The sequence below is a fragment of the Melanerpes formicivorus genome, unplaced genomic scaffold (assembly GCF_026170545.1).
Source record: "Melanerpes formicivorus ecotype bairdi unplaced genomic scaffold, bMelFor1.0.p_v2 SCAF_23, whole genome shotgun sequence".
Classification (NCBI taxonomy): domain Eukaryota; kingdom Metazoa; phylum Chordata; class Aves; order Piciformes; family Picidae; genus Melanerpes; species Melanerpes formicivorus.
In genome coordinates, this window is record NW_027142375.1 from 6901125 (window position 1) to 6916532 (window position 15408).

Consider the following 15408-nt stretch of genomic DNA (forward strand, 5'->3'; position numbering starts at 1 on the left):
CCTTCTCTGGACACGCTCAAGTGTCTCGATGTCCTTCCTAAACTGAGGGGCCCAGAACTGGACACAGTACTCAAGGTGTGGCCTAACCAATGCAGAGTACAGGGGCACAATGACTTCCCTGCTCCTGCTGGCCACACTATTCTTTATGCATGCCAGGATGCTGTTGGCCCTCTTGGCCACCTGGGCACACTGCTGGCTCATGTTCAGGCAGCTGTCAATCAGCACCCCCAGGTCCCTTTTTGTTTGTTATGTTTTGGAATGCACAAATAATTTATTTAAATAAAAGGTATATACAAATAGGATGAAGGCAAAATCTCTACAGAGTTCAGTACAACAGGTGCATGCACTGGGAAAGATGCTATGATTTGCTTCATAGGCTTGGAGTATGAATTGAAAACTAGGAAAAGTTTTGACAGGGGGCTGGCTGAAAATCCCATCACCACATCGAAGGGTCTTCAAACCTGCAAGACATAGCACAGATAAATAAATGGACAACAGCAGCAACAAAACAATAAACATTTTTCTGAGTCTCTTCTGAAAATGCCAAAGTTAAAACCACCTAAACTTTTCATTTTGATAACAGCAGAAATAAAGAATACATAGGTGTATTTGCAGCTGAAGACTGCATGTGCAACTCCCACCAAATCAGAGGCATCCAGGTTAGCCAGATATCTATACTCTGGTCCCAGAACTTGCCCAGAAGGCCTCTTTTCACATCACTGAGACTCACTTGCAAAGCTGCTTTATGCCATTCAGAAGCTCTTAGTGAAATTCACTTTAAAAACGACAGGATATTGAAAAACAGAGATATTTTTCCCCCCTCACTCAGGAGTAAAGAGTTTCCAAAGAAATTCAGGTAGAAAATGACAATATGTTGAGAAACAGAGGTATTTTCTCCTCTTACTCAGGAGTAAAGAGTTTCCACAGAGTATTCACTGAGCCACTAAAAAAGGCAACCAAACCAAACCAAAGTGCAAAACAACCATGTCATGCTGTTAGCACTTTCAAGCAAAACTGGAGTCCACAGTCACCATCCTGAATTACCATTGTGATATTCCAGCCAGTATCAAACATTTGGAATACATGTTGAAAGGGGAGTTGAGGGCAGGATTTGATCCAGAGTTCATTGTGATATTTTCCAGTCAATATCAAACATTTGGAATACATGTTGAAAGGGGAGCTGAGGGCAGGATTTGATCCAGAGTTCATTGTGATATTTTCCAGTCAATATCAAACATTTCAAATATGTATTGAAAGAGGTGCTGAGGGCAGGATTTGATCCAGAATTCATTGTAATATTCCAGTCAATATCAAACATTTGGAATACATGTTGAAAGGGGAGCTGAGGGAAGGATTTGATCCAGAGTTCATTGTGATATTCCAGTCAATATCAAACATTTGGAATACATGTTGAAAGGGGTGATGAGGGCAGGATTTGATCCAGAGTTCCTCTGCTTGCAATCAGTTGTTCTGTCTACACAGTAAGGAGGTCAACAATTGCAAGAGAGACTATGGAAAATGCATTTGCCATATTATTTGACACCTAGAAGCTGGGCATCTAGTGACTGGGGAGACACTGATGCCTTGAGAGGGCAATTGATCCTGCCCATTGTCAGCTGGAAGGCTCATTTTGGAGATACCCACCCCTCCAACTGACTACAAAGGCAGCTTACAGAACTGCTTCATACTATATAACTAAATTTTGAAGAGGGAGTAGTAGTAGGGGAGATGCCTCATGCTAATGAATGTTAAAGGCTTTCTCATGGCTCCACACACTCAGCAAGACCAGCAACATGTCACGTCACATGCTTTTGTCATGCTTTGTACACAGGTCAAAGTGCCACCTGTTTGTTTTACTCCTTAACTTTCTCTATTTTAACTGGCCTCTGCAATAATCTCTGGACTTTCTTTATATGTTCAGAATGCACTACTAGACTGCAAGATACTTTGGGGGGTATATTAGTCAGCAAAAGTGGAATGTCAAACCAGGCCAGCCAAGCTGATTGCTCTTGTTTTTTAATACCTCAATGTTTAGTTACAAAGTTCAATCCCAAGAACTCAACAAGTGTCTCTGATGGAAAACACGTCTCCTCCTGGAGGAAGCCAAGCTGAATGAATGAAAGGCAGGCTGGTATTACTCTGAACTCAGAAGTAGTGCATGTTTTAGAGCTAATTACACATCCAGCTGGTTACCAGCAGGTATATTTTGTGTTTCACCCGGGCATATTTGCTGTCTGTCCATCTGTCCACCCTTGTGTGGCTCTCCTAACTTCCCCACCAGCTTTCAAATTCTCTGGATAACTTCAGCCCAGAGGTACAGATAGCTCAGAAATATTAAGTTCCTGATGTGCCAAGAAACACAGGACTGGGTAGCAAGAAGATTTAATTATGTCTTCACATGGAGAAAAAAGCTGGAGCAGGGTTCAGTATCTATACAGAATCTTATCCTAGAAAACATATCCATAGGAAACTAGACATCATTGTTCCCAGTACTCCCATAATTGTCATCAATGAATGACAAATACCACACTCAGTTTAAAGTGCTGTTACAGGGGGGTGTGAAATAAAAATCTGTTTCTCATCAATTCTTGATCTTAAATGCAGACTAGTTTGTTATTTTGCTCATGAGTTTTTGCTCCCTGGTGTGTTATAAATAGCATTATTGAAACAGTAATAATAACCATAAAGTTTTATTATGAAGGAGTGAAAATTACAGAGGGTATTAGACTTTGTACTACCCTGTGTGTTGCCTCAAACTCATGGCAGTGGAAATTTCCCATTATGTGAGGGCCATGCCTTGTCATTAGCAAACATGAAACAGCCTAATACATTTGACTGCACTCCATGCAGCTTTTTACATAAGCATCTGCAGAGAAAACTGCATCCCCTCAGCTGTGGTTAGTCACCAAACCAAAAGCCAATGGTCTCTCCATGCACACAACAGCAAGCTTCATGGACAACATCCTTTGATGGCAGTAGAAATTCTGGTCACCTTTCAGTGGCAAGATCATGTCCTAAGTTCAGTGCTACAGATTATTATGCTTATGTACTTAGCTAGTCTAATTGAGCCTTTGGCCAGATGGTGAAAGTGCAGAGCATTCACTTGTACACTTCTGAGATGATTACTGCACAAGACATTTGTTTCTGCAGTAGAAGTAGCCAACTTCAGGCTAGCAGTAAAGGCTTAAACTGAGCTCATTCACACTTGATTGCAAGTGAATCTAAACCCAGCATTTTCTTTCATGAGACAAAAGCCCCCTCAACTTACTTTCAACTGTGTAAAATGTAGTCACTGCTATGGCTTCTTACACTACAGCTGAAGGGTCATTACCTAAACCAGGTAAATACAATATGTACATTTAAAACCTCACTGCTGCTAGGAACACCACTGTTATTTTAAACCAAGAGCAAATGGAAATACAAAGGTTTTCTTTATCTTTGTAAATTCTTGGGTACAAAAATCAGTGTGAAGTGCAGTGTTTTAAAGACCAGTCATAGCCACACGTTTGTGTATAAACTAACATATGTACATATTTACCACTCATGCATCTTCAGAGGAAAAATTCAAACCTGAGTAGCCAGTGAGTAGAAATATGCCATCTTTGGGGCTCCAGAATGCCAAGATTCATGATCAGACATCAGCACACAATTCTGTGTAACGAAAGCCCAGTGTGGGTTGGAGCGTTCCTCTGAAGAGCAGCTGTGGCCTGCTGCCAAACTCAGGAAGAGAGTGGTTTGGACTATATGATATCTGGCAAGGCATTTCTTGCCTTCATAGAGTCTAGCTCTCAATAAAAATAGGAATTAAAAATGTTTAACCAGCTGTTGGTAGCACATGTTTTCTCCCTGTGAAATGTGCTTATTGGTAACAAATGAAACCATTAAATCTAAATGAGAAGCGAAAGTCAACACAAAACTTCTTCATACATACCTGGGTCTAGGAATATTTTCTGTGCTTTCCCTCAACAAGAGGTCTGAGATCAGTGTCTCTGGGCTTGATCTCTTTCCATATCTAAGGGAAGGGAAAAATATGCTTGTTTTTGTTTATGTCATCTAAGAACAAAACCCAAGCAAACAATTAAGACCAAGCACAGAACCACTAAATAGAGCAGACAAAAAGACAACTTTCCAGCAAGTATTTTAACTTGACTTAACCATGTGAGAAAATGCTCACTCCTCAGGATTTCTTTGGATATATTTTTTCCACAATTGTGTTACATGATAGTATTTAGAAACTCTGAATATTTCTTTATTTGATGCCAGTCCCTGGATCCTGTAAGTTTTTGCACCTTACTGATGTCAGGTTGAGGAAGGGGGAAGAAGCTATGCATGACATGGCCTCCAAGTATGCTATTCCTGCCTACAAACCCAATTCCATCATCTCACTAACTTTCACATTGGTTTAGATGCTATTGTATTATAAAAGAGGAGTCTTTTGAACTATGTGGCCACAGGAGATAACACTTTCTGAAACAATCCTCCTCCTTAGTTGCTGGGATATCACCAGCTATATATCCTACATTTACACAGCAGCAGTCTTTCTGTTGTTTGGGGTTTATTAAATCCTGGGTGCTATACAGTGCTGAACAGCTAAGAGGAAGAGAAAACAGAGGTGAAAAGAGCAGCCAACTTGACAGGCACTTCTTCATTATAAGAATTCATTAGCACAAGAGTGATAACCATAAGTAAACGCTCCCTTGGTTGGAAAGGATTAACATCATGGTTTCTAACTTGTGTGTGTAATTAGCCTGAATCACAAAGCACATTAACAGATAATAGCTTTGTGAATGCTGCTTGAGTGAAATTCTGATTCCAGAGGAATCAAAGGTTTAATTAAGGACTTAGATTTTATCCATTGCTATCAAGATGTTTCTCTGGTAACTTGACTTAAACTCAGGGGGGACAACACACAACCAAACCAAAAAGACCTTCCCAAACTATGTTTCAGTTTGACCTGTTGATGGCATGACTTACTGAAAAGTGGAAAACACAGATCACTTTTCAATTATTTTATTCAACTTTTTGTATTTTCTGTAATGAATTAATCATTTGAGTGCATCACCTGTGCCACAGAAAGACAAAGCATCCTTTCCCAAATTGTGAAGTAAATTGCTTAATCAAAACTGACTGAAAGCAGGTGTCTGAAAGAACCAGCCAGACATTGTAAAATGCAATTACAATAACTCAATCAAGCATGATGCTGAATCAAATACCTTGCACTCCATCACCACAAAGGGATTTCTTTGTATTTCCCTATTCCCATTAACATGTATGTGACCTGGACTTCAACTGAGGGGGAATCCAATTTGCTTTTGTTTTAAAGAAATTAATGACCTAGCAAATCAACAGCTTGCTGCAAGAGCTTACACTTGGGCAAAACTCCCACTAGTTTTTGTAGCATTTTCTCTGAATAAGAAATGGGTAACAACTCTCCAGAGTGCAGAGATTAGGACAAATCATGAAGATGACTGCGTTGGAGAGACACCTCTTATATGAGTCCTTTCAGCTAGAGCAGTGCTGCTGCTTGTGGTGGATGGACCCACCATGTCCTCACATAGCAAACCTGTACACAAAGCTACAGCCAAGAGTGACCAGCTGGGCTGCTCAAGGAACAGAAACAAGAGTGATTCAAGAAAAGACAGGCTCTGACAAAAAGCCCCTTTAACAGTACAAGGCTGTGAGATAAGGACCCCAGTTGCTTTTGAGGACAGATGTGGGACTAATCCAAAGACATACAGACACCTGCAGGGCAGGAGTCTGCCTCTGTGGTGATCACCTTAGGCTCTCTTTATAGTCATAAAGAATTGGCCCCTAAGGACCAAGGGATCACATCAGAAAAAAGGAAGACTGAAACAGGCCTGGTGACTTTTACCCCTCAAGTACTTGTTTCCCTCAGCTAACCTTAAAGGGGTATAAAGTTGATGGGTGCAGATGTCTGAAGCTAAGTGAGATGGATCTGAAGGAGAAGGATCTCAGAGAAGAAAGGGAGCAAAGAAGCCACACCAACTAAAGAGAAAGATGGTCTGGAAGAAGATTCATAGCAGCTGGGGTGAAGGTCTTGTGGGCCCTGGTAGCTCAGAGGGGAATGCTTTGGTTAGATCAGAAGCCAGAAGGATGAGCTAGAAAGTTATTCACAAAAACATCAAACAAGTCTAGACAGATGAAACTGAAGAGGAAAACACATTGATATCCTCATGCTTTCCCAACATGCTCTTAAGTACTCTGTCTCACCAGATGCACTCTGACCAAGCACCAGGCATCAGGTGAGAGGCTGAGCACAGCCTCACACCCCCTCAGGAGGAGCAGGACAAACCCCTGGTACCACTCATCTCCCCTTGTTACAGGGCTTCCAAGCAGCACCGTGCACAAAAGGCAGAAAGCTGTAAGAAGAGAAAAAGCTTCAAGCACATCTGCTGAAACAGAGTAAATGATCACCCTTAGACCAGTCTAAAGTGCTTCAAAAGTTATGATTCATTTTGCAAGTGATCATGTCACTGCTGAAACAGGGGACCTCCAAGAGCTGAGTTAATCTTTCCAAATGGAGGCAGCAATTACTTTATTTCTGCACTGTTAATTCCCCACACAGTGGAAACAGCACATCTAATCAACTTTAAAGTGTGTAGCATGGAGTTGCCATTGTGGTGGGGTTTTTTTCTACCAGCTTTCTTGCACTTGCAGGTCTATTCTGTTCCCTTTAGTACGAGGGGGGTGGGTGGAAAAGCCAGGTAAAATCTGAAGAACAAAATTTGAATTCTGCATTATTTTATCCATCAGCAGTAATAACTATTTCAGGGTGTTTCAGAACCCAGATCCACACAGAAGAAGGAACACAGTCTTGGTCTCCAAGTTGTGTACTTGCACCCCAGGAATCAGGGAAAAACTAGAGAGTCATCCTCAGAGCAAGCATACAGGGCATATACCAGAAGTGGAGGCTGAATGCAGAAAGGAGGGTTCACTGGTTTGGTTTGGAGGCTTTTTGTTTGTTTTTAAATATGACTTGGTTTTGGACAGGAACCACCTTTGAAACTGGAGACGAAGCACAGAAAAGGAATGGTGAGAGACCAGCCTGGAGATCCCATCACATGCAAGGGGAAAAGGGCAGACTTTGAGGATCAGTAATCTAGACAAAAAGCTATCCCAGCACAGACCATCACATAGAAGCATGAATGAGTTGTGAATATTGCTTTAAAAGTTCAGGACTGAAGAACAGTCTTTATCTCAGCCTCTTCATCTGTGTTACAATGTTAGTGCTCTGGCAGGCAATGCTATGGGTGTGCTGGGAAAGCTCTCAGTTACATGATAGCCTCTCTCTTAATTTAATTCTTTAGGCTTATAGAGGGACAAATGAAAGCCTAATTTTAGACCCCTCATCTGGTTTTGATATTAAACAGATAAATATGTCAAAGCTCTTTCAGGTCACAGACTGTTCAGAGACATCAGGAGAAACTTCTGTTAATCACACAGTCTAAAGTAGACAGATGCTTGCAAAGAAAATGATTCTTGGTAATAATCTCCACTTTTTCCAGCCTGAGCCTTTTCTTCTCCTTTAACAAGCACAATCATCCCCAGAATGCCAAATCAGAGCCAGGCAGGCTTGGGTCACTCTTTTCTCTTTCAGTTTGGGTTTGGGTTCTTGCTTGTGGTCTTGAGAGATTGTTTTGTTTTTGTTAGGACTAGTTGGGGTTTTGGCACTCACAGCTGTAGCTGGCAAACTGAAAAGCATCTGGACTACTACAACTCTTTAGCAAGACTTCAGGGACACTTTTTCTAGTCAGAGTCTTCTTTTAGAATCAGTGACAGCGAAAGAAGTGGGAAACTGCTCCTACTGCCCTATCTAACTCTCCATCTCCCAGGATTTTTTCTCTCCCATTTGGGGGATTCTCACTGTGTATATGCTGTCCTGCAGATCATGTTCTTGCCCTCCAGCCTTTCTGTGTCAGGACTAGGAAAGGTTGGGAGAGCATCAGCATCCCTGGACCTCCTACCAGTTTGGATGGTGGAAATTCAGCTCTGGAACCAGAGGCAACTCTGGGGTGCAAGTCTGTCCCACTCTAACGGCAGTCTGTGCACCACGTCTTTCTCCGTGTCGGAGGGAGAAAAAGACACCCAGGTGCGTGGGGCTTCCCGCTTTCCTGCCCTGAGCCTCACCAAGGGAAAAAGGTAGCCCGAGCAGCGTGGAGGGGAACGCGGGACGGGCCGCGCTGCCTACCTCTGCCTGGTGATGAGGTTGATGTAGTGCCTCAGCGCCGAGTAGTATCTGGCCATGTCCTCTGCGGGGGCGTCCTCGCCGGGGCTGTCCGGTTTGGAGGGGTACGCCTCTGCCAGCGACCCCAGGCAGACCAGCAGCGACAGGGCGAAAGTCAGCACCGAGACCCACAGCCTCACGGTACCCTGCATCTGCACAGCGGTGGCATGGAGAGATTCGCCGTCAGCACCTGCCTCGACGGCAGAACCAGCGCGACTGCCTCAGCGCCTCCCGGCCCGGGCTGCCCCGCGGCCGCAGCCCCATCCCCTCTCCGGTCCCGTCCCATCCCCTCTCCGACCGCATCGTCCCCGCCGTCCCCATGCCCGCCCCGTCGCGGTACTCACGGCGGTCGCTGCAGCTCACGTCTCTAGGTCCGGTAAGGCGCTTCTGCCCGTGGGTTAGGGCTGCCGAGTGCGGGGCTCCGCACCTCACCGGGCTGTTTTAAGGCTTCCCCGGCAGGCAGGAGGGGCCTCGAGCGATCACGCCTCGCTTGCTCCGGTCCCCCCCGCCCCGCTCCGCCTGCCCCTGCCCCGGGAGGAGCACGGCGGCCGGGCGGGACCGAGAGGGCGGGCACCACCGCTGCTCCCCACGCAGCCCGCGCACCGCACCGGTAAATCCCGCCCCAGCCTGTAGCCGGGCTCCGCTTCCCCGGCCCCGCGTGTCTTGGGTCCAGCCGCGGGAGGCCGGGTGCTCCTCCCGGTGGAACCGCCCGCTGTCCGAGGCCGCCGAGGCAAGAGGAGCGAGTTTACCCTACTCCTGCGGGACAGAAGCAACTCCAAGCTTGAGCTTCTCAGCAGGAGTGGTGCCCAACATAGAGCTAAGAAAGAAATGGTTTAGGGCAACCAAACCCACAAAATCTCTGCCACAGGTTCAGACACCAGACCAACCAAATGGGTCAGTCTTGAGGCTTAACTGGCAGCAGTGCTGTGGCAAGAAAACTGTTCTTCCCTCCATCCCCACTCTGCCAGGGACATCCTTTAAACCCACCTTCTGAGTGGCTTTTCTGAAGTGAAGGTGTTCTTGTTCATTTCTGTGCCTGAGCCACATGCCACAGAAAACAGCTCACCAATGCCATGGGATCACAATAGTCCTCATAGCAGCTGTCCTGACCCAAGGGAACCACTGCTGAGTCTGGGACACAACTTCTCTCAGCAACATGGGACTATAGGGACTGATCTGGCCACGCTGCCATATATAAGCACCTCACTAAACTCATCCAGACCTAGAGCCAGTGAGAAGAGATGAGCATCCTGGAGGTGTGATCTACACCAGAGGTCTGAGATAAGCAGAGCAAGGATCTTCTGGCAATGTATCCTTCTGCACAGATTACAGCAGCAGTCCCAGCAACTGGGTTAGACTAGACACCTGGATAACACAGCACAAGAAGTTGGGTCCAACCCAAACAAAGTTTCAGAGTTTGTTGAAGAGTTTGGTAGAGTTGGGAACTATTCATGCATATTAGTAAGTTAAATTAATTCTTTGGAAACAGGTCATCTGATTAGCATCTTGATGACCCGTGACTAATTCCTGTTAGAACGACAAATCATGACTCTGATCATGTCCGACTTCTACTTATTTGAAGGTAAAATAACAACCACCCAAGAGCATTAGACATGCTGATCAAAAGCTTTGACATACTCTAAAACTGTATCATACACATACTGCTGTAAAAGCAGCTGTTGGTTTCTACACTCATTATCATATGCAGTTGTTGGCTTAATAACAATCCATTGGATTTTGAAAAACAATATTCAGTTTGCAAGAGCAAAACCAGAAAGAATTTTCTTCACTCCAGAAGCAGCATCTTAAAAAAAAAAAACCCAAACAACAAACAAACAAACAAACAAAGCAACCAAAACCCAACCACCAAACCCACAAACTAACCTAGCAGATAAAGGGCTCTTGTGATGCGTGAGGAAGCTCACTGGGGTATGTCATATTCAAGCCGTGGAGGCAAAGAAAATTCCAGAGCCCTTGATGTCATGAGATACTTTGAAATCTTCATGACTTCATAGTGCACTGGCCTCAAACCTTGCAGCAAGATTACAGGCTGCCTTCTATCAGACACCGAGTGAAGAATTTTCCCTGCCACAGCCAGCAGCTCTAGCTCCTAATTTCAGCAGATCTGTGCACAGGATGACGTCACATCTCACAAAGCAGCCTCCCTGAAGCCCTGCACTCTCTGTCCTTTCACCAGCAGCCCCCCTGTACATTTGGTGTCCACATTGTCCTCACACTGGCCCAACAGAAGCAGCTGATGTGACAGCTGCAAATTCCCTTGGAGAGCAACTGTGCTCTGGCTCCATCACTTTGCCACCACTAAGCTGCCTGATCCAAAGCTTGCACTGATCCAGTTTGTCAGCTTTTATGGGGTGTAGGGTACAAACAACAACAGCCTTGGAGACTGAAACATCTGGGAAGGTATACCCTAATGACAGCTGTCACCAGCTTCAGCCTGATTCTGCCAGAACCACCAACTCACAGGACTGGGAGGGACTTTCTCACCATTAAACTCTGTCACCACTTACAACTGAGACTGTCTCTCTCCCCCTATTTTTACACTGTTTGTCTTCAAGGCAGTTCACAACGAGAGGAATAAGCAAACAGACTAGCAAGCAGAGCAAGGCAAACATGAATTCTGGCATTCACACACTACTTGGGCTAAAAGGAGGCAACTGCATTCCTCCATTACAGGTGTGCCTGCATTTCTTGACACAGCAGTAAGTAACATTGCTATGTCTTGGCACAGACCACCACCTGGGCAGTTAGCTGTCAACATCTCCAGAAACCCTGGACCATCCCCAGAAACCCTGGATGGATTCCTGCTCTGTTCCGAGTGATGAGGTACAAGTAGTAATCTGCTCCCTCCAATGAAATTATTAACAAATCATACCTGCTAAGTCCCTCTACAAAAGACTGGTCTGGAGCAACAGCTCCCCACATAAATAAGGTATGGACTAGAGTAACTCCTTGCCTCACAGCACAAGGAAAAGTGAGGGAAGCCCTCTCTCTTATATAGGAGGAGGAATCAAATTTGCCTCCCATACCAGACAGCAGTTTGGGAAACTGAAAATACCAAACCCAACATTTTAATCACACTGCTTTCCACAGTGCCTGTTTCTGTAACAGTACCAAGGCACTGCTCAGCTCCAGGTGTGTGCCTATGCCCCATTTCATCATTTAAGACAAAATACACACCTTAGGGCTTTCTTGATTCCAGAAACTTTTGTGTTTGGAGCCATTCTGTAAGTTATTACAACAATATCCCTGCTCTTCTTCAGTTTTGAAACATTGGAAATCCATGCAGGCTCATCCAGTTCCTATCCTGAAATGTGTATTAAGCTGAAATTACAGATTTAAAACATACCTTGATACTTAACATCATCAGTACAATCTCAGTGCAACGAATACTGGCATTTTTAAACTGATGAAGCAAACCCTGTGCCCACGAGGGCTCTGATGTATCAGTAAGACTGAGTATCCCTGGGTCAGAGGGATCTTAATGAGTGTTTTACGAGTGTTCTCCAGAGTCAAGGTCTCCTGCACCTTTGATCATGCCTGTTGATGATTACTCCACATGGATGCTTGCCCAGAGCTACTGTCCTCATGAAAAGCAGGCAGGAATTTCTAATCCTCGAATGGCACCGCTGCATTTTCCACAAGCAGCTTTAGGATGGAATATAAAGGGGAATAAGGAGAAGGCAAAGGAAATTACAGTATCACAGTATCACTAAGGTTGGAAGAGACCTTGAGGATCATCGAGTCCAACCTATCACCACAGACCTCATGACTAGACCATGGCACCAAGTGCCAAGTCCAATCTCCTCTTGAACACCTCCAGGGATGGTGACTCCACCACCTCCCTGGGCAGCACATTCCAATGACGAATGACTCTCTCAGTGAAGAACTTTCTCCTCACCTCGAGTCTAAACCTCCCCTGGCACAGCTTAATAAGTCTTGGAAGAAATTGTGGAGTCTTGGATGAGCTGTTGAAGAAAGTTGGGAAGAACTGAACAGAGAGAAAGAATGCAGCCTGGGAGAGAGAGCAGAGATACAGGCAAAGCTCAAGTATGGGCAGTATGTAGATACTGACATCTTTTTCTCTCCCCAATACAATGGGCTTGCAGATGCACAACTCTCAGCCACGCTACAGCTAAACAATCAAGAGCTTGAAGAATGCTTAACTACCTACAGAGAGAAACACAGTTTCAGTGCTCTCTGAGCAGGTATCAATGCCAGGTACATCATGAACAGGAAAAAGAGGAAAAGAAACATAACAGTCAAATTGTGCCTACATTGTAGTATCATGACATTTAAAGATTCAATAGACAGCTGTTTAGCCTACAAGTTTCAGAATAGAATAGAATAGACCAGACCAGACCAGACCAGACCAAACCAGGTTGGAAGAGACCTTCAAGATCATCGTGTCCAACCTATCATCCAACACCACCCAGCCAACTAAACCATGCAACCAAGCACCCTATCCAGTCTCCTCCTGAACGCCTCCAGCGATGGCAACTCCACCACCTCCCTGGGCAGCCCATTCCAATGGGCAATCACTCTCTCTGTGTAGAACTTCCTCCTGACCTCCAGCCTGAACCTCCCCTGGTGCAGCCTGAGACTGTGTCCTCTTGTTCTGGTTGCCTGGGAGAAGAGACCAACCTCTGCCTGTCTACAACCACCCTTCAGGTAGTTGTAGAGAGCAATAAGGTCACCCCTGAGTCTCCTCTTCTCCAGGTTAAGCAACCCAAATTACACTAAGAACAAGAAGACTTCCAAGATGTCAACATATCAAGAGTAATAGGATAGTGTTCTATAAGCAGCACAAACATGAAAGAAAACTCAACTCATTTCTTAATGGTAATATATAAAATTGCATTAAGCAGGGGCATGATATTTGTCTTCAAAAAAAAAAGTAAAATTGGTGTGACTAACTAATTAGAACTGCATATCATGTCATTTTCTCACTGCAACAAAGCAAGGCTGTGTGCATCAGTGATCCTAAACTAAGATTACTTAACAGTCTGTTTACAGTCCTTGTTTTAAGTACAAGAGCAAGATCAATCTCCTAGTACAGGGAAAGCACTGAAAATTAGAGCCCCAGGAACACAGGACTTATGTGGCACTAGAGACCCAGAAATGGCAGATTTTATCAGCTGATGTTGCCTGTGCTCTTGCAGTTAAAATGTCTCACTAAAGGTTTCCATAGTTGAGCAAACCTTCCACAAATGCTGAATCTTCAGGACTGGAAGTTCAGTCAGATAAGCAGTATACAATTATTCCAGAGTCACATGAATTTATCTGAACCTATTTGGACAGAAAATGTGGCTGTTAATCTCACAAAATCAGGCCCTCACAAACTTTATGCTGGTGCTGATGTCAGTCTGCTTAGCAATGCTTTCAGAAAAGCTTCTCACTGTGCTTTGATTCATCACACCAGTACCCACATTTCCAAACTTTTATGTGTCCCTTTCTTTACTTTTATTCCCCTGCCTTTACCCATACTGGTAACCTAAAGCTGCTGGCCCTTCCTGCATGCTCAGCTGCAGTACTGTTTTCAAGAGGCATCCTTGTGAGTCCAGCAAGCACTAAGCAGATTTGTAACACAACCAAAAAGCAAAGTTCAGCCTAAGTACAAAATACATGAATATACAAGACTAAAAGAAGAGTTTAATGGATAAAGCCAAAGGCCCATCTGCCTTGTCCTCAATGCCATCTAAGAGCAGATTCCTAAGCCTGTCAGAATAAGAAGATGTCATTACACTATTTTCCTGCTATAGTTTTCCCAGCTTCTGGAACATTGTGGCTTAGGAACTTCTTAATTAGCAGTTGAGGTTTTGCATATTACAGTAAATTTTGAGCATTGCTAACCTCCTATGGCAGTCCCATAGCATTCCTGCTGTGGATTAGAGGATAGGAATGGAAGTTGTGAGCTGGCATTGCCCACCTGTTACCACCTTGGCATGGCTACCTGGGGCTATGTGTCTCCTCTCCCCACAGCACCAGGACAGCCCAACATTGGTACCCAGGAGATGGGTGCTATTCACAGACCCAGGTGGAGAGTGCCTTCATGTGCTACAGTGGTGTGACACCACAGGCAACTGAGCTACCACACAGCTCCATCTACATGGCACCTCCTGCCCTCCAGCAGGGAAAGGGAAAGGCAGCTCTGCTTGACATAAGCCGCTCTGGTGGTGCACAAACGGCTCCCATACAACTACTTGACTGTGAGCCACAGACTCGAGATGCAATACAAATAAATTCATTGCTATTTAAAGCAACGTTGTTCATAGCTTCACATCAAAGACCTTGCAAGCATTTGACTCACAATCACAGTAATGTATGACTGGAAGCCAGAAAAATAAAACCTGGTTTCAGTGGAATCTTATAATGAAAGTTGTTTTTCTTTTCTGAAAACATAGCCAGAGAGGTTTCTGGAATGCACAACAAGGTCAGAGGGGCATCAGCAATTGTCCTGAGGACACACTGTACGATACATGGTTTTGACAGAAACACAACAATACTCAAATAAGCAACAAAACCAAAGCCAGTATTTGCCAACATAATAACATTTGTTTTGCTGTACCTTCTTCCCCTTCCCACTCCCTCAGGACAACAGCAAAACACAAACAGATTAGGATGGAGATCAGAACACTACCTCTGGCAACACATCCACTGCTGAAACCTAAGTCGGTAAGGAGCAGCTTCCAAAGAGATGGTGGCTTAAAGGAAATTAGTCAGGTGTTTACATCAGAAACAAAAAAACTCTCCACGCTGCAAGAAAGGGAGTTTTAAAAGCATATAACGTGAGGAAGGTGGCAAAGCTGGCATGACTCAAAGAGAACCAGAATTACTACAATTAACCATTCTAGGTTTCAGTGTGCATCCTGACCTCAGTCCCTTTAAAGAGGGAAGAGAGAAGTCCAGAGAGGCTGTACTGTTGTGAGTGACTCTGCCTGAAACTGAAAGAGCAAAGACTGGTGTGAAACACGTCAGAGTTTGATGTGTTTGTGTCAAGAACTGATGAAACCAAATCACACTTGGAGAACTGTCACACATCTTACCTGTAGGGAGTGAATCAGAGGCAGATATAGGAAAGGCATCTGCAAAGGCTTCTGAAAATCTTTGCTCTGTGTGTGTTCATTTGCAGAACATTACCACTT

At 44.5% G+C, this 15408-nt stretch overlaps 1 protein-coding gene across 1 annotated transcript; it reads right to left on the bottom strand.

The window, feature by feature from the left end:
- Positions 1–226: 226 nt before the first annotated feature.
- NPY (neuropeptide Y) lies at positions 227–8695 on the bottom strand. The gene is made up of 4 exons (XM_068152540.1): positions 8590–8695; positions 8210–8397; positions 3932–4012; positions 227–461 (listed from the first exon to the last, which is right to left on the bottom strand). The coding sequence occupies exons 2-4, from the start codon at positions 8395–8397 to the stop codon at positions 437–439; spliced, it is 294 nt and encodes a 97-aa protein (XP_068008641.1). The 5' UTR covers positions 8590–8695; the 3' UTR covers positions 227–436.
- Positions 8696–15408: the final 6713 nt, after the last annotated feature.